This window comes from Carcharhinus amblyrhynchos, chromosome 10 (genome assembly GCF_965287045.1).
Source record: "Carcharhinus amblyrhynchos chromosome 10, sCarAmb.v2.hapA, whole genome shotgun sequence".
Lineage (NCBI taxonomy): Eukaryota > Metazoa > Chordata > Chondrichthyes > Carcharhiniformes > Carcharhinidae > Carcharhinus > Carcharhinus amblyrhynchos.
The window spans coordinates 45,802,901-45,822,491 of NC_137333.1; the positions used below are offsets into that span (position 1 = coordinate 45,802,901).

The window sequence follows — 19,591 nt, forward strand, 5'->3', positions numbered from 1 at the left end:
AGTACGAAGAAAGGGAGAAAACTTTGTTAAGTCTAAATGTAGTAATATGTTCCATGGATTTTTGGCAGAATGAAAGGATGTTGAAAACTAACACAGCAAGAAAGGTTACTGAGGGTAAGATCCAAGAAATATTTTGAGAATTTTGAAGATGGGAAGAATTGGAACAAAGCAGAGTGTCTAGCAGTAAAATTCTTTAAAAAAAACTTGATAACTTAATGGCCTGGTACTGAATGGAGTTTAAGGAGAGTGATTGCAAAGAAGGAAAGGAGCATAAGAATACAGAAGAGGCCATGTGGCTTGAAGAATCAGCGCAGCCTTGTAGATAGACTAGGACAAAAATTTTCAAATTAGTGCACAATGATAACAGAAGATCAGCGTGGCTGTTTGTTGAGAAAACTTAATTTTGGATAAGTTGGATTTTAAACAGATTGGAACTAGGAAGCTTCAAGGAGACCATTGAAAAATTCAGACCTAAAAGTGATGAAGAATTTAAGTGGCAGTGGGGATGAGCTATGGCTCTAAAGAAAATTGGTGTTGGTGTAGATGTGATGGTTAGGGTGTAGGCTTTGAAAATTAACTTGGGTAAAACAGCACACCAACAGGTTCACCTGAGCAACTAACCATGTTAGAGTAAGAAGTGAACTGTGGAGTTATATTTTGGCTGGATATGATATTGGTTTTACATATGTTAAAGTAGACAACAATCTGTTTTATCAATGACTTAACTTCCAATCAGCTCAATATCAGCAAGTGGTCTAAGTTTGGGTATTATCAGCATTCATGTAGAAGCTGACCTTGTGCTTTCAGATACCATTTGAGAAGAAGCATTTAAACCATGTTAGAGCTATTTCTATGGATACTACATTGTGAAAACATCTTTTAGACAGCATAATTGATCAAAGATTATTGCTCAAAATAAAAATGTTTTTTGAGTGGTACATAGTTTATTTCAATGGCTGTGTTCAGTTTCCTGAGGGGATTATGTGGTTATATGTACTTTTGATGGCAGGGGGACCTATATTATATGTTGAAGTGGTGTCCCTTTAAGAACTAGATACCTTGTAAAAAGCAATTTGCTCCCAGTTACTGATTGTAAACAAGAAGTTAATTATAGGGAGGACTGGATTCTGTGAGCAGTTTAGTTTTTGAGCAAGCTGGCTGCAGGGAAAATCTTTTCGGGACAGAATATAATTGAAATTGTGTACTGGCTAAAAGGATTGAAAAATACTTGATAATTGAAAGATTCTACAAACCGAGTTGGACTGAGGAAAGACAGAGAGAAAGAGAGTTTCTAGATGCAAGACTCCAGAACTCAAAAACATTAAAACCAGGAGAGTTCTGAGCCACCAGTGATGCCTAGGTTACTGGGACTTTATAACCATGTGATGGTTGGAGAGATTTAAAGGAACAGGTTTCCTTAAGTGAGCTTAACTCTTATGAATCTTTGAAATAAATGGTTAATCTTCCACTTCCCGATAAGTATATGACTTGAGTTATTTTGTAGGGATGTCAGTCAAATTGGTTAGAAAGAAATTTGATTTAAGATGTTCGCTTTAGAGCAACGGTATTCATTACACTTTCTTTAACGGAACTGGCTGGTTGTTTAAGTTGAATGTAATTAGTAACGTTCAAGTTCTTTGAATTTTCTATAAAATTCGTTAGCTTTAAACACTGAAGTTTGTGGCTTCAATCTCCTAGTTCACTTTGCTTGATAGCTGGTTCATGGGCTCAATTCCCGTACCTGCTGAGGTTATTCATGAAGGCCTGCTTTCTCAACCTTGCCCCAGCAAATTATGCTGCTGAATGTTGCAGTGTCTGCATGTTTTTCACTTTGTTGAAGCTTGGGCAGCATGGTGGCACAGTGGTTAGCACTTCTGCGCCTCCATGCCAGGGACCTGAGTTTGATTCTTGATTTTGATGACCATCTGTGTGGAGACTGCACATTCTTCCTGTGTCTGCGTGGGTTTCCTCCGGGTGCTCCGGTTTCCTCCCACAGTCTGAAAGACGTGGAGATTAGATGCATTGGCCTGTTAAATTCTCCCTCTGTGTATCCGAACAGGTGCCGAAGTGTGATGACTCGGGGATGAAGTAACTTCATTGCAATGTTAATGTAAGCCTACTTGTGACACTAATAAATAAATTAAAAAAGAACTTTTTTGAGCCCTCAGTACGAAATAAAGATTGAGAGCAAGAGGCCTTTAATTAGCCTCCTTTCTGCTAGACAGCTTCTAATTGACCATTCAGTGCTTGATTTGATAAGTTGATCTCTGTTTCCCCACCCTTTCGAAAAACGTAAAATCCAGCCCCTCGTGATCTTTATCTTTTAACACGGATGGATATGGCCTCATGGGATATTAAATGTAACCAATGTCATTGTTACTACACTCACCTGATGAAGGGGCAGTGCTCCGAAAGCTTGTGCTGCCAAATAAACCTGTTGGACTTTAATCTGGTGTTGAGACTTCTTATCGTGCCTATCCCAGTCCAACGCCGTCACCTCCACATCATGACTACTCTCCTCAGAGCAACAGCATTACTTGTGGCGCTGGATTCTTGTGAGGACTGTACGAACGATTCACAAGGGTTCCAGTTGTCCTTCAAACTGTATAAGGTGTTCCCTGGTATTTTGGTTTTTTTAATGACATACTTAATGTTAGAAGGTGACATCTGCATAATCATGAGAATGGTGGCACAGTGGTTAGCACTACTGCCTCACAGTGCAGGACCTGGAATCAATTCTCACCTCCACTGTCTGTGGAGTTTGCACATTCTCGCCATGTCTGCTTGGGTTTCTTCTGGGTACTCCAGTTTCCTCCCGCAATCTAAAGATGTGCCAGTCAGGTTGATTGGCCATGCTAAATTCTCCCTTAGTGTCATGGAGATTAGCACGGTAAATATATAGAATAATGGTGATAGGTCCAGGACGGGATTGTTGTCAGTGTAGGCTCGATGCACCAAATGGCCTCCTTGTACACACTGGATTCTATGATTCTGTGGCACCTCAAGCTGTGAAGCTTGAGATGCCAGTGCATTCATGTTAAGCTCCTGTTGTCAGTTGAAATTTAAAAATACTGCATTTTATAAATGAGATTGATTTGCTTTATTGTATTTTGGTTTGTTCAGGCAAAGGGAGGTGGTTATGAAAGTGAAGATGCCTATCAGAATGCAGAGCTGGTCTTCCTTGATATCCACAATATCCATGTAATGAGGGAATCCTTACGAAAATTGAAAGAAATAGTTTACCCTGACATAGAAGAATCTCATTGGTTGTCAAACTTAGAATCAACACATTGGCTGGAACACATAAAAGTAAGTTGAGTTCTTCACTGAGCTTGTGCATTATCAGTTCAACTGAACTAGTGACCAGGGTGGGAGAAGCTATTGAGGGTTACCATTACAGAGCTTCTAACCGTCTTAAGCTGGAGAAAGTTCTGGCTCACCCACTTTGGGCTTTATCCACTCAAATATGCCATCTTCAGGTGACACAAAGATGTTTTCAACAACAGTGTAAGAGCTTATTTGTTTTTAAAAGAGAGTGTGCATTTAGGCAATGTTTTTGTCATATATACACAGCAATGTTATTTTATTTTTCAGTTTTATTTAGTACCTTGAGTTAACACTTTATAGTATCAACATAACTTGGTCACAGTATATTAACCACCTTCATTACATTTGCTATTCACAAATTATTGCAATCAAGACTACTAAAGCTAAGTGCTATAAATTGATCAAAAGTAGCCTTATTTTGTGCATTGACACTTTGTAAAAAGCAAATCGCATGCACCTCTGCTCAGTCGTATAATGAAGGATGTATGCGTGAAATTTCTCAAAGTTTTCAGAAGGAACTCCATTGGCATAATGTCAAATTATATCATCAGTATGGAAGAGAATACCACTATAGGCTCTTTCAAAAGATTTTCTTACTAAATAGAATGGAATACTTTGAGAAACAACTTTTAGCTTAAGTTGAATTAGGTTTATTATAATCTCTAATTCAAAACTTCTAAGTAATTTTTGTGACTATTAAATTACTTGAGGAACTTATTGTCACCTGGATTTAAACTTATTCCATAAACTATTATACTTGTGTTCTATAGCTAATTCTTGCTGGTGCTTTGAGGATTGCTGACAAAGTTGAATCTGGAAAGACATCAGTTGTAGTGCACTGCAGTGATGGTTGGGATCGAACAGCACAGTTGACATCTCTTGCGATGCTTATGTTGGACAGCTATTTTCGTACAATTAGAGGCTTTGAAGTACTTATTGAAAAGGAATGGCTTAGCTTTGGCCATAGATTTCAACTTGTAAGTATGTATACATTATACATTAGCTCAAAACAGCATTAATTCTAGCCCCACTAGAAATACAAGAAGGAAATGCATAATATTATCTGCTCATTCTGTTACAGATCCATGGCACTGTTTAGATGAGGAACAGGCGTTGGGTGTCCAGGACAATAGTTATCCTTCAATAGGTATCATTAAAATGCACTGGTCATTATCACCTCGCTGTTTGTGGGATCTTGATGTATACAAATTGGCTGTCTCATTTCCAATATTACAGCAGTGACTGCGGTTTAAATATTCTTCACTGTAAAGCAATCTGTGTCCTGAGGAATTATTTTTAAATCAATATATAGAATCATAGGATCCCTACAGTGTAGAAGGAGGCCTTTTGGTCCATGAAGCTTGCACCAGTGACAATCCCACCCAAGCATTATTCCTGTAATCCCACGTATTTACCCTGCAAATCCCCCTGACACTAAGGGGCACTTTAACATGGCCAATCAACTTAACCTGCACATCTTTGGACTAAGGGAGGAAGCAAGAGCACGGATATGACACCGGGAGTACATGCAAATTCCACATGGACAGTCACCCATGGCCAAAATTGAACCTGAATCCCTGTCATTGAGAGGCAGCAGTGCTAACCTCTGTGCCATAATGCTGACCATCACTGTGTCACTATGCCAGCCATTTAGAAGAATTCTTGTAATTTTTAAATGATGTTCTCGAGTATGCAAAGTTGATAACTGCATTTTAATTTTTGTTTCACTTGCTCTTGATAACATTGGTGGAAATCTGAACTTTTGGTTCTGGACTTATTTCAAAATATACAATCAATCTCACTTCAAAAAAAACTTGCAGCAAATATAGTGCAATATGAATTCTGACCAAAAAGCCTAATTGTGAGATACATCTTTGCAGAAATTTCTGACCCAAAGTTGCAATAAACTTGCCTAAACATCACAAGAACATTTTGCTTTGTACACAGTGGAAGCTAGAAGATGCCGTCTTAACTGAGGTTGATCGTGGATGATGATATAAGTCCAGGACCAAAAGTTCAGATTCCCAAAAATGTTATCAGATGCAAGGTAGCAAAAAACTTTTGAAACACATCCAATTATCAACTGTAAGTAAATTGAAAGTATTATTTAAAATAACAAGAATTCATCTCAATGGCTGCCATGTATATATTCATTTCTAAACATTGTATTTATACAATACCTTTCACCTTGAGAGATCCTAAACTGCTTCATAGTCAGCGAAGAATATTTGAATTGCAATTACTGCTCTAATATAGGAAATGAGACAGCCAATTTGTATACATCAAGATCCCACAAACAGCGAGGTGATAATGACCAGTCAGTTTCAGTGATGCTGATTGAAGGATAATTATTGGCCCCCCTGTTTCTCTTTAAAACAATGTCATGGATTCTTAACAGGAATGAATAATGGAAGAACAGTGTTAAAGTTGCATGTGGAACCTCATGAACATCTGATTTCAATGATCTGGATCTATATCCTTAAGCAATGAAAAGAAAGGTTGGAGAAAAAAAGAAGTGAATAATGGAGGATAAAAAAAAGGGGTGAATTAGAATCAAATAAACAACCAGAAGAGAAATAGATACCATTTTAACTGAGGTCATTTGTATGCTTTGAGATTAGTGTAGGACCAAAACAAAAGTTCAGATTCCCATCAATGTTATCAAGTACAAGCTGAGAAAACACATTTAAAATACATACAATTAACAATTTCCAAGACATTGCTAATTTCTGAATGTTTTTATGAATTGATATTGATGGGCATTAATGTGTCATTTTTTACCCAGTTCCTGGTCCTCTATTTTCAATAATGGCACAGAGCCTTGTGCATTCAGTTGCCTAATTTTAAGTGTCACAAAAGGTTAGAAATTTTGGTCCTCTTCTTAATTTATACTGATGCTAGTTTATCTTGCATGCGTACAATTGCTTGCTGTTGAAACCAAATGAACGCCAAGAAAATCCATTAAGTTGCAGCTAAAACTAGAAGGGAGAGTTTTATCGTGAAAGTGCTACCTCTTAAAATAAAGGCTGCTAAATCAAGCTAACAAGGCTTGGAGGCAAATGAGTTTATAACTAGGATTACAAAACGTGTCCCATTTGCTACACTTCATATAAAATGTTGTCCAATGATTTTGAAAATCTATTCTTTACTTTTTCATATTTGTATTGTAAGCTTTAGCCAAGTAGCGTTGTCCATTTCAGGCTTAAACAAAAACCCCTCCTATCATAAGGTTCATATTTAGTGAATACACAAGAGAAATGGCGTAAGTTTTGGTCCACCTCACCTGTGGAAATCAATATCAGAATAAAGATTGTGCGATTGCTTAGCACACAGTTATAAGTAAGCAGTGACTATTCTTACGGACAGTTTAGGACTGAAGTGCTTCAATGCGTTTGTGATCTATTTCAAAATACAAGTGTTGACTTTACTGTATCAATTAGTGTAGCTTTAAACATTTTGTTTCAATTTGCAACTTTTAAGAAATATTCCTAGCTTCATGCATATGGTTGTCTAACAGGAAATAAATAGTTTTGCATTCATTCTAAGTCATCTGTTCTTGCAACTATTTTTGGAGTATCTGTAAATGGCTTAATTAAGATTTTATGCCTATGTTCTATTTTCTTTAGTTTTTGTTACGTAGCTGGGTGGGACTGTATTCATCCGCTTCTGTTCCTGTCTATCCAGTTTTAAACAATGAATATCTGGAATTGCTCCTCTTCCTACTTCTGCAGTAAAATTTCAGGTGTTCCCCAAGGATCAATTCTTGGACCCCCTTCTATGTAATATTTGCATATTGTCTTTTGATGACACTCTGAAAACATAGCATGAGTTTCCATTTCTATGCTGAAGACGTCAGTTCTACTTTCCCACCTCTCTTGATTCCTCTATTATACATAGGTTACCACATTGCTTTCTGACCTCTAGAAATAAGATGAGGAGAAATTTCCTCCAACTAAATATCGGGAAAACCAAAGTCATTATCTTCGGTCCCGATAACAAACTAAGGTCCCTGGCCGCTGACTACATTGTACTACCTGATAACTGCTTATGGCTGAACCAGACTATTTGCAGCCACAGTGTCATATTTGATGCCAAGAGGAGTTTCCAACCACATATGCATGGCATCGCTAAGATTACCATTGTTGCTGTTGTACCTCCCATCATTGCCGTAGCAAACTATGGACTTGACTTTTCCAATGCATTCCTAGCTGGTCTCCTATATTCTTCCCTTAGTAAACTTGAGGCCCTCCAAACTCTGCTGCCTGTCCTTGTTTGCATCAAGTTACCGTGTGCTTGCTAACCTACACAAGCTCTGGTTAACAAAGTTTTGATTTTGACCCTTCTGGGGGCTTGGGGAGCCTATAGTTCCCACTACGTTCACCATAGCAATGTCTCTTTCTTGTTTACAAATCCTTCCGTGGCCCCCCCTCTCACACACACATGCACTCCCCCAGATCTCTGGAATCTCTTCCAGCCCTCCGAGATACCTGTGTGCCTTCATTTCCAGACACTTGAGTATCCCCAATTTCAGTAACTTCACTTAAAGGCAGTAAGTATTGGAATTCCCTTCCTAAACCCCTCTGGCCTTTCTTTTCTCCTTTATAATACTGTTTAAAACCTGCCTCTCTGACAAAACGTTTGGTCAGTATCTTGGTATTTCCTATAATAATTTGCTGTCACATTTTGTTTGATACTCATCCGAGAAGCCTTTGGATGTTTTATGATAAAAGTGCTCTTTAAATATTTGTTTCCCCATTAGGTCATTTGGCTCTCTCTTAAATAAATGCCATGTTGAGCCCTAACCATCTTCCCTGCAATTGTTAAATATTTTCTACATTAAGAAATACTACTTGGCATTTGATTTATTCTGGTCCTCATGTTTTCTTGTTGGAAATAGTGTCCTAGATTTAACTCACCATAGATGGCAATATACAAGTCAACCTTTGAAGTCTCAAAATTCCTCCAAAAACAGGGGTCAACTTATTGGACGAGTATAAAGTGGATGGTTGGCGTGGGTTTGTGTGGCCGCAGTTTTGAAATGGCACTTCAAAAAGCCAGCTGATGCTAAAAGTGGGTGTGTCTAATTAACTCCTGCACATCTTCAAACACTGACTGTATTGCTGCTTGGTCCCTGGCACCTGCTTGGTCCCTGGCGACTAGTTATAAAGTCCAGTAAGTAAAACATGCATTTGTGGGATGAAAAATTGAGGCTGACTATTAATGTGAGTTGTGACTGATGTGCATCAGGAATATTATTGCAAATATCAATTTCATATTTTGTGTTAGAATATAACTATTAGCTTTGAGTTAAAGTTTAACTGTAGGACTATCAAGTTGGGAAGCTGATAGGAAAAACTCTGAAGTCAGTACAATTTGAGCAAGTTTATAGCATAAGTCTCTATAAGCTATGCGTAAAGTTAATGGTGCTTACTTCGTATAATTTCTCTTTGTATGTGTAAAGCTCATTTTTGTGGAAGAAAAACTGAATCTTGTGGCATAGTTTTGTTGGTTAATCACCGATCTGATTTTTTTCTTCACACATTAGCAATCCCTAATATGGTCATAACAATATTCAAAAACATGACTTAGAATTCATAGTATCCCTACAGTGCAGAAAGAGGCCATTCAGCCCATTGAGCCTGCAACAGCAACCATCCCACCCAGCCCCTATCCCGATAACCCCATGTATTTACCGTGCTAATCCCCCTAACCTACACGTCTTGGGACACCTAAAGGGCAACTTTGCATGGCCAATCAACCTAACCCACACATCTTTGGATTGTGGGAGGAAACTGGAGCACCCGGAAGAAACCCATGCAGACATGAGGAGAATGTGTAAACTTCACACAGTCACCCGAGGCCAGAATTGAACCCGAGTCCCTGGCATTGTGAAGTAGCAGTTCTAACCGCGGTACCACTGTGCCTAGGCTGGGAAAATAGGGTTGTCTTGTATGCCAGGTAGATTGTACATCATGTTTTATAGCATGTATTCCGATATGTTTCTACAATAATGAAATAATGATTGCTTAGCAAAGAAATATTTTTACAGAGAGTTGGACACGGAGATAAGAACCATACAGATGCTGACAGGTCGCCGGTCTTCTTGCAGTTCATTGACTGTGTGTGGCAAATGACAAGACAGGTGCTATCTTTTTATAACTTCCATCCTTTATTTATAATTCAATATTGGATCATTTTGTTTCTTTAACTATGCATTTTTAAAATTTGTTCTTTCATGGGATGTGGGTATCACTGGCAAGGCCAGCTGTTGTTGCTCAGTGGCTTATTAGGCTGTTTCAAAGGGCAGTTAAGAGTTAAACACAGTATGGATCTGGAGTCACATGTAGGGCATAACCAGGAAAGGATGGCAGATTTTCTTCATAGATCATAGAACCCCACAGTGCAGAAAGAGGCCCTTCGGTCCATCGAGTCTGCACCAAACACAATCCCACCCAGGCCTTACCCCCATATCCCTACATATTATACCCGCTAACCCCTCTAACCTCCGCCACCCAGGACACTAAGGGGCAATTTCTTAGCATGGCCAATCAACCTAACCCGCACATCTTTGGACTGTGGGAGGAAACCGGAGGAAACCCTAAAGGGCAGTAGCAAACCAGAAGTTCTTACAGTAATCCACAGCTGTTTCACAGTCACTATTATTGAGACTAGTTTTTGCTCTATATTTATTAATTGAATTCTAATTCCATCAGCTACCATGGTGGAATTTGAACCCATGCCTCCAGCACATTTGCCTAGGCCTCTGGATTACTAATCCAGTGACATTAGGTTATTCGTTATTATTTAGTCAAAGTGTGCATGTTTAACTAAACACTGAAAGACATGCGGAAAACATAATCCTGAAAACCTCATTGTGTTGAATTTTGTTTCCATTTTTAGCAAGTCATATTTGCAGAATTTTAAAAATAGTTAAGTAATTTGAGTGGTTGTTGCCAACCCTAAACTTCCCTTCTCCCCAGTTTGTTTATTAGTACACTTCCTTCTACTACGTTTTCCTATCTATCATACTCTAATGTTGGACTGATGGTATTCTATTTTCTCTCTGCCCTCTGATCAATGTCTTTATTGCCTTTAGAACAAAGGGTTTCCTTGTGTTAATTTGGCCTTTGCCAAATGATATGGAAATAGATAAAAGAAAGACACTGGAAAATCTAGCAGTGTTAAAATGGATAACCTATTCGATCTGGAAGGCATTTAACCAAGTTGGGATAGAAATTACGGAGCAGTTAATCGCAATCTTCCAATCCACCTTGGATTTAGGAGTGGCCATTGTTTGTTCAAAAGTATGGTGAAGGATAAATTTGGGAATTATAGACCTGTTGATGTTGGGAAAGGTTTTAGAAGCAATAATCAGGGGAAAAAATTAATAACTACTTGGATAAGTGTGGACTGATAGAGGAAGGCCAACATTGATTGATTAAAGGAAAATTGTGTTTAGCCAACTTGAGTTTTTTTACATGGAACAGAAAGATGTTGCATATATGGACTTTCAGAAGCATCCAATAAAGTTTTGCACTTGCTAATAAAATTGAAATCCATTGAACTAAAGGAATAATAGTAGCATGGATAGAAAAGTGGCTAAGGAATAGAAAACAGAGTTGTGGCAAATGGCTCTTTTTGAGACAAGTGGGAGGTATACAATTTGTAAGGGTTCAGTACTTGAAGCACTGCTGTCTTTGAACTTGGGGATAAGAGTACACTAGCAAAAATTGCAGATGACATGAAACTTGGAAGTACAGTGAATAATGAAAGAATTGTAATGAACTTCATGAGTGCCATCTATCTCACTCATTGCACCAATTCAGACTTAATCTCTTCAACTTCCTCCCCATCCTGCTTATTTTCTACTCTTTTTAGATCCTATTGCCAGTTCAGCAATACCGCTTGCATTGTATTCTCCAGAGTATTCATTCACTTGCTAACAAGATACTTGGCACCCTTGTGTATATTTTGACATTCTGGTACCAAGAGAAACATGATTTACAGCTGATGACTCCTTCCCCTTACAGAAGTCTCTCTAAACTGGTTATATATTTCACCAACTGCCCCTCTAAATCACTGTGATGGAAGCATGAATTGCATCTCTGAATTACACTTTATCCTCTTCCTCAGTACTTTCTCCTTTTGAGTTCTTCACTCTTTCCATCGTGCCTTTTATTTAAAATCCTTGATTACTAACACCTGCTTGTGGCTCCATATTGAAGTCTTCCATGAGGTATCCTACCTTGCTCTTCCCTTAGTCTCTGCAATGAGTGACTTATGAACCTTGATGATTTCAACTCCCCTTGCCCACTGTCTCTGAATTCAGTCTCTTGTCCTCCAGTTTTTTTTTTCAATGTAAAGTCATGTACATCAATATAAGTCTTGAACAACATCGAACAAGATTGTGATTGTAGTTTATTATCCATCTTTGTATTCAACCTCCTCAACAATTTGGCATGGATAACCATACCATCCTCCTCTATTGCTTTTCTCCATTGCCCACCTCCATGGGACTATCTATTCAAGGTTCCAGTCTTGTAAATCCAAATGTAACCAGTGCAACTGAAACATTTCTATCCTTCTACTGGTCGTCTCAGAAGTCCTTCAAGCATCTACCCAAGGCCCTCTGCTCTTCCTCATTGAATAATTCTCCTTAATGACATCTTGTCCAGATCAGCATTGTGATGTTTGATAATAACATACAGACCCTACCACATCTCTTACCCCAATTATCTCAGTACTAGTAAAACTGCTTGTCTGACGCGCAGTCCTGGAAGATGCATCACTTCCTCCACTTAAAATTATCATGTGCAACCCCCACTATAACACACTTTACTCCCTTTCCTCTGATTTCCCTCCCAAGCTACTGTCTCTGTCTGAACCAAATCGTTTGTAGCCTTGATTTCCTGTTCAATTCTGAGTTAAACTTTGGACCCAAAATCAATTCTAGCTTTTTATAAAAGTCAGGTCAAAGGCTGATTTTGTACTGGAGGGTGGATGGGTTTCATATTGCAAAAATAGTCCTACATATTTCAGCAGACAACTCTACCGATGCCTCAGTTTGCCTGCCTGCCTGCCCCCCGCAACTGATGAACAATAATTGTTGCTATGCAAAGAATCGGAATTTTCGCTCAGAGCCACTGAGCTGTAGGCAATCACTGATAGTAAGAAGTCTCACAACACCAGGTTAAAGTCCAACAGGTTTAAATCTGTTGGACTTTAATGTGGCGTTGTGAGACCTCTTAGTATGCTTACCCCAGTCCAACGCCAGCATCTCCACATAATCACTGATAGATCAGGGAGGTGGAATATTGCCTGAACACTTGCTCCAGAAGGCGGTCATACCTTTTGGATAGACTCATCTGATTTAGTCCACGATCAGGGTCAGAAGGGTGTGACTGCAAGTCAGGCAGGTATGGGTATCAAGAAAGTATAAGTGATTGACTCAAAATTGCCTTTGAAATAGTATGATAAGTGCAATCAGGGATGGGTGACAAATCAGTGATGGCACATTCCATGAAAGAATTAAGAAAAAAAAGTGGAGGAGCCTCAACCCTTGCAACAATTGTCCATGGTTCTTGCAGCCTTTATGGATGAAAGCAAGTGCTGCAGAGTAGATAAGCAAACTGACCATGGTACTGTGGTAGTGGAAGCCATTCGAGGAGGGAGAGTCAATGGGAATATAGTGGTAGTAGGGGACATTATTGTCAGGGAGATAGGCACTGTTCTCTGCAGCCGGAAATATGAGTTCAGAAGGCTGTAACTGAATTGTGCTGGGACCAGTGTTCTGGTCAGTCATAAAACTAGGGCAGTAAAGAGGGTTTTAAACTAAATAGTGGTGGTGAGGGGTCAATGAAGGAAAATGTGATAGATTAGATGGCAAGGCAACATAGCAAAATAGAAATAAGGGAAAAGATAACCAGAATGTAGCTGGAATGGGCAGAGCATATGAACTTGAGTGCACCAGCATATAAGACTAGAGATTGCCAAAATGATAAAATAGACAGAATTAAGGTCACTATCTGAATGTTCGCAGCAAATCAGATGGCACAAATGGAAGTAAACAGGTATTATCTAGTTGCCATTACAGAGACATGGCTACAGAGTGACCAAGGCTGGGAACTGAATTTTCATGGATATTTTACATTTAAGAAGGAGAGGCAAGAAGGAAAAGGAAGTTGGTTATCACTGTTAATGAAGGATGGAAATCAGTCTCTTAGTAAGAGAAGACCTTGGATTGGAAGGTCAAGTGTAGAATCAGTGGAACTAAGAAACAGCAAGGGACAGCAAACATTAGGAGGAGTTAATAGACCACTGAACAGAAGTAGTAATGTAGGACATGGTACAAATCATGAAATTAGAGGTGCATGTAAGAAGGGTAATCATGGGGAACATCAATCTACATGTAGACTGGGTAAGTCTAATTAACAATAACGCTGTGGAAGACAATTCCTGAAACATATGCAAGATGAGGTGCCATCTAAAGAATGGGCTATTTTAGATCTAGTATTATGCAATGCACAGGGATAATTAATAAACTTGTTGTAAATGAGTCTTTAGGGAAGAGTGCGTGTAATGTGATAGAATTTAACATTAAGTTTGGAAGTACTGTAGTTCAATCTGAAACTAGGGTCTTCAATCTAACAAAAGGGGGTAAGTTGGGTGTGGTAGATTGTGAAACTGCATTAAAATGTTCGATGGTATGGTCACCATAGTCCCAGATGACCATAAGCTGTTCTCCTCTTTGAGGGCGAAAGCTGACTGGTGGTGATCAACCTTGCCTCTTGCCTGAACCTCTCAGGCAAGAGGCAAGGTTGGGAAGGCTGGGCTTTCATGAAGAACCTCAGCCGATATGGGAATTGAACCTATGCTCTTGGCATAGCTCTGCATCATGAACCAGCCATCTAGCCAAATGAGTTAACTGACTCTGAAAGATAGGCAATGGCTAGTATTAATACATGATTTGCAACAAATCTACATTTCTTTGAGGAACTAAAACCCAAATTCTGCAATGGTTCCTGCAGATTGGAAGGTAGAAAATGTAACCCCACATTTAAGAAAGGAAGGAGAAAGAAAGTGGGGAACTGCAGATCTGTTACCCTGATATCAGAAGGAGGGAAAACTCGAAAATTTGTTATAAATGATGTGACTGGATAATTAGAAAATGTTAGGATTGGGCCAAATAACATGGATTTATGAAAAAGAAATCATGTTTGACAAATCTGTTGGAGTTTTTTTTTGAGGATGTAACTAGTAGGATAGATAACGGGTTTCTGATGGATGTGTTGTATTTGGATTTTCAGAAGACTTTCAATAAATTTCCACACAGGAGATTAGTCAGCAAAACTGTGTGTGTTGGAGCCGACGAGGGAGCGAGCTATCTTGGATCTGGTGTTATGTAATGAGGCGGGTAGAATTAGGGACCTTGTGGTGAAGGATCCTCTTGGGGAGAGTGATCATTGTATGGTGGAGTTTCTGGTGCAGATGGAGGAGGAGAAAGTGGGTTCCCGGACACGCGTCCTTTGTTTGAATAGAGGAGAGTACGGTAGGATGAGAGAAGAATTGGCGAATGCTGACTGGGGGAGCGCGTTGGAAGGTAGGTCTGCTGAGGAGCAATGGAGGTTCTTTAAGGAGATCTTTCTTGGTGCTCAGCAGAAATTTATTCAGATGGTTAAAAAGGACCGTAGGAGGAGAGGGAATAAGCCGTGGATAACGAAGGAGGTGAAGGAAAGTGTTAAATTAAAAGCGGAGGCGTTTAGAGTAGCTAAGAGTAGTGGACGAGAGGAGGATTGGGAGAGGTTTAAATGTCAACAAAGATTGACAAAAGTTGATAAAGAAGGGTAGGAGAAACTATGAAGCTAGGCTAGCGCTTAATATAAAAAAGGATAGCAAGAGTTTTTAAAAGGAAGAGGCTGGCTAGGGTGAACGTTGGACCCTTAAAGGATGAGAGGGGGGACTTAGTGGTAGGGGATGGGGAAATGGCTGAGGTCTTGAATAACTTTTTTGTTTCGGTCTTCACAGAGGAGGACGTGAATAATTTGCCGGGTGTTAGTGATGGAACTGTGGTAGGACTGGAGGGTCTCAATGACATTATTGTTACTAGAGAGGCGGTGCTCGACAGACTGGAGGGACTGATTGTGGACAAGTCCCCAGGACCGGATGGAATGCATCCGAGGGTTCTGAAAGAAATGGCGGAGGTGATAGTGGATGCCTTGGTGGTTATTTTCCAAACGTCGCTGGATTCTGGGGAAGTGCCGGAAGATTGGAAAACGGCTAATGTTACGCCGTTGTTTAAGAAGGGTGGCAAGTAAAAGGCAGGGAATTATAGGCTGGTTAGTTTAACGTCTGTTGTAGGTAAAATGTTAGAATCCGTCATCAAGGAGGAACTAGTGAGGCATCTTAAGGGGAATTGCTTGATAGAGCAGACACAGCACGGTTTCGTTAAGGGGAAGTCGTGTCTGACAAATTTATTGGAGTTCTATGAGGATATGTCTAGGGCGGTGGATAGAGGAGAGCCGGTGGATGTGGTCTGTCTTGATTTTCAGAAGGCGTTTGATAAGGTACCTCACAAGAGGTTATTGCAGAAGGTAAGGGGGCATGGAGTTGGCGGTAGGGTGTTAGCGTGGATAGAGGATTGGTTGTCAAATAGGAGGCAGAGAGTGGGGGTTAATGGGTGCTATTCGGATTAGCAGTTGGTGACTAGTGGAGTGCCGCAGGGGTCGGTGCTGGGGTCTCAGCTATTTACCATTTATATAGATGATCTGGAGGAGGGAACCGAGTGTATGGTGTCAAAATTTGCTGATGACACCAAGATTGGTGGAACGGCAAATTGTGCGGAGGGTGTGGAGAGTCTGCAGAAGGATCTAGATAGGCTGGGCGAATGGGCCAGGAACTGGCAAATGGAATTTAATGTTGGCAAGTGCGAGGTGGTCCACTTTGGTAGGAATAATGGTAGGAAGGACTATTACTTACGTGGCGAAAAACTGCAGCAGGCGACGGTGCAGAGGGACCTCGGGGTCCTTGTGCATGAGTTGCAAAAACCCAGCCTGCAGGTGCAGCAGGTGGTCAGGAAGGCTAATGGGATGCTGGCCTTCATAGCGAGGGGGATTGAATATAAAAGCAGGGAGGTCTTGCTGCAGCTGTATAGGGCATTGGTGAAGCCGCAGCTGGAGTACTGTGTGCAGTTTTGGTCACCGCACTTACGCAAGGATATTTTGGCCTTGGAGGGAGTGCAGAGGAGGTTTACTAGGCTGATGCCAGAGTTGAGAGGGTTGAACTATGAGGAGAGGCTGAATAAACTAGGCTTGTACTCGTTAGAGTTTAGAAGAATGAGGGGAGATCTCATTGAGACATATAAGATGATGAATGGGATGGATAGGATAGAGGTGGAGAGACTCTTCCCGCTCAGAAAGGACAGTAGGACTAGGGGGCACAGCCTCAAGATAAAGGAGGGGCGGTTTAGAACGGAGTTGAGGAGGAACTTCTTCACTCAAAGGGTGGTGAATCTCTGGAATTCTCTGCCCGTTGAGGTGGTGAAGGCTACCTCGCTAAATATTTTTAAGACGCGGGTTGATGGGTTTTTGATAAGCGAGGGGATTAAGGGTTATGGGGAGAGGGCGGGAATGTGGAACTGAGCCACGACAGATCAGCCATGATCTTATTGAATGGCGGGGCAGGCTCGAAGGGCTAGATGGCCTACTCCTGCTCCTATTTCTTATGTTCTTATGTTTTTAATGCACGTGGAATTGAGGGTGAGGTACTGGCAAGAGTTGAGAATTGGTAAATGGACCAAAAACCAAGAGTGGGAATAAATGGGTCATTTCCAGTTGGCAGGATGTGACTAGCGGGATGTGGGAGGGGTCCTTTGAGGGGTCAGGCAAGTCCCCTGAGAGTGATGGGGTGGTGGGGAGCAGTCCCATGGGGCTGTTTGGTGGAAATAGGGGTTAGGACTAGCTTGCGATTGGAATCGCATTTTCAGATTGTTATCAGAGGATGTTACCATTTCTGGACAATTGCTGTGCAAATCTTTCCTTCTGAAATTCCGAAAGAGGTTCCCCAACACATCTTTGGGGTATTACCCAAGTCCGACATTGGGAAGCTCCAAAGTTACAACCTATAATGTAATAGTAAAAGATGGAAGAAAGTCATTCATACACAAAATATTCTCCCTTTTTAAAACCTGCTGTTGATTCTTGCTGTAATCCATGAACTGTCCAACTAATCTAACTAAATGAAACAAAATATTAAAAGCATAAAACTTGAACAGGAGCAGTAAGGTAATTCAATAGTAGTGTGATATAGATTTGTTTTGCTGTGGATTACATTAACCAATTTAAATTAAATTTCTGAACATATTTTATTTCCTCAGTTCCCAACAGCCTTTGAATTTAATGAGTTCTTTCTTGTAACCATTCTTGACCATCTGTACAGCTGTTTGTTTGGAACATTCCTTTTTAACAGTGAACAGCAAAGGGTAAAAGAGGTAAGTCTTCCTTGTGCTAGGCTCTTTAGTTGTATAATTAATTAATATATAAAATTGTTGAAACATACACTAATTAATATAAAGCAAAATTACATGTACTGTGTACACAGTTATATTGGGTTTTGGATATTTTGAATAACTACTGTATGCAAGTTCACTATGCATACATTTATGACTAATTTGGTCCTTAGAGTTATTATAGCACAGGAGGAGGCTATTCAGTCTATTGAGGTCATTCTGGCTCTCTGTAGAGCAATCCAGTCAGTCCCATTGGAGGGCATATTTATTTGCTTAAATACCCATTCAGTTTCCCTTTGAGTGCACAGCAAATACTGATTGGATCCTATAAAGTTACTACCTACTTCAAGCGGGTGGGCTAGCCTTGTATGGTCAACAGGTAAACAAGTTTTGTTTAGTTTTCTACTGGCTTTTTTTCCGGCATACATAGAATAGCAAACAATTAAAAATCACCCTTTTGGTTGAGACAAGAATCAATAACTCTGTGTGTTTCCACTTCCCTGGATTTCTGGACTGTCACCCATAAACTTGGAGAAAAATATTTAGACATTAGATTAACTAAAATGTATTAAGCCAAGAATAGGAAATGGCAGCTCTCGAGAAATCATGACTATATTACTCTTTTCGCAACACCAACAAAGTCGCCTCTCTCATGAGGGGAATTCCACACTATAAGGACAGCTTTGTCCTGGATTAGATTTCTCTGTGAATGTTTGACACAGTTCACTATCTTGAATGATACAATACTTCAAAATGGGTTTTTGATTTGCAATAATAGGACTATACTAAGATTCATTAAATAATTTGTTGGACCCAAAGTAGTACATATCCCTGAGGAAGTCCATCCAAGGGATTTCCAATTAAGTTATACTAGGTGCAACCAACCAACATCTTCACTGCAAGTCGCTTTTTTGTGACTGCAGCCCAGCATTCTCCGCCTATTCAAGGATTCAGCCCTGCTGGGAAAAAGTGGAGAAAGGTTGGGACAGATCAAGCAACCTTCCTTCCATTTCACCTCAATCGATTAAAGGATCGAAGTTTATTTTGCTCCAAATTAACCAGAATAGCAGAGACAGTTGGTTTGTAGTCATATAGTAAATGAGAAACAGCAAAGTGTCACTAGTAACAACAGCTACAGTATCTTCCACACTGACCTTGCAGCCTTCCTCCACTCAACCACCACCTAGTTGGGAGGATGTGTTGTGACTATAGATCTGTTATTTGTAGATGCTAGCAACAAAAGGGGTCTCTGCAGAGACTGGGTGGGGGGATGCGTGAATTGCCCTATTAATCTCCTTTAAATCACTGTGCTCTCTTTAGCTAACTACCACTGCAGAATCATTTCTTAGTTATGATTCCTGCTGACCTTGGTTTGTAAATGAGTTGACTTTAATAGATTCATAAAGATTTATAACACAGAATGTGGCTATTTGGCCCATCAAGCCGTTTCTTTGAAAGAACAGTCTAAAATTAGTCCTACTCTTGCCGAAGCATTGCATCATCCGCTACATTGGATTAACCTTGGCAGATGCAATGGTGTGTTGTAGTCACTCCATCAGACAAAGCAGTCCATGCTTCAGAAATTCTCTGCATAAAGAATTTTTCACCTGTCTTTCCTTTTTAAAGTGATGGTTTTAATTTGTCCCCTGTTGATGATTCCCCAGCCAAAGAAAACAGGCCAGTATTCATTTTTATCAAAACATTCAGAACTTTGAAAGCCTTTAAATGTCATCATCATGCCTGCTGCAAAGAAAATGGTCC

The 19,591-nt window shown here is 40.0% G+C and overlaps 1 protein-coding gene across 3 annotated transcripts in view; it reads left to right on the forward strand.

The window, feature by feature from the left end:
* Positions 1 to 19,591, forward strand: part of mtmr2 (myotubularin related protein 2) — a 79,846-nt gene that overhangs the window by 50,553 nt on the left and 9,702 nt on the right. The window contains exons 10-13 of one of the 3 annotated variants that reach the window (XM_080196964.1): positions 3,124 to 3,309; positions 4,098 to 4,304; positions 9,377 to 9,469; positions 17,699 to 17,812. In XM_080196964.1, coding sequence (XP_080053090.1) covers positions 3,124 to 3,309; positions 4,098 to 4,304; positions 9,377 to 9,469; positions 17,699 to 17,812 — 600 coding nt within the window. Of the gene's footprint in view, positions 1 to 3,123; positions 3,310 to 4,097; positions 4,305 to 4,408; positions 4,456 to 9,376; positions 9,470 to 17,698; positions 17,813 to 19,591 lie in introns of those variants that run through there. The other 2 variants (XM_080196965.1, XM_080196966.1) reach the window with 2 other exon arrangements.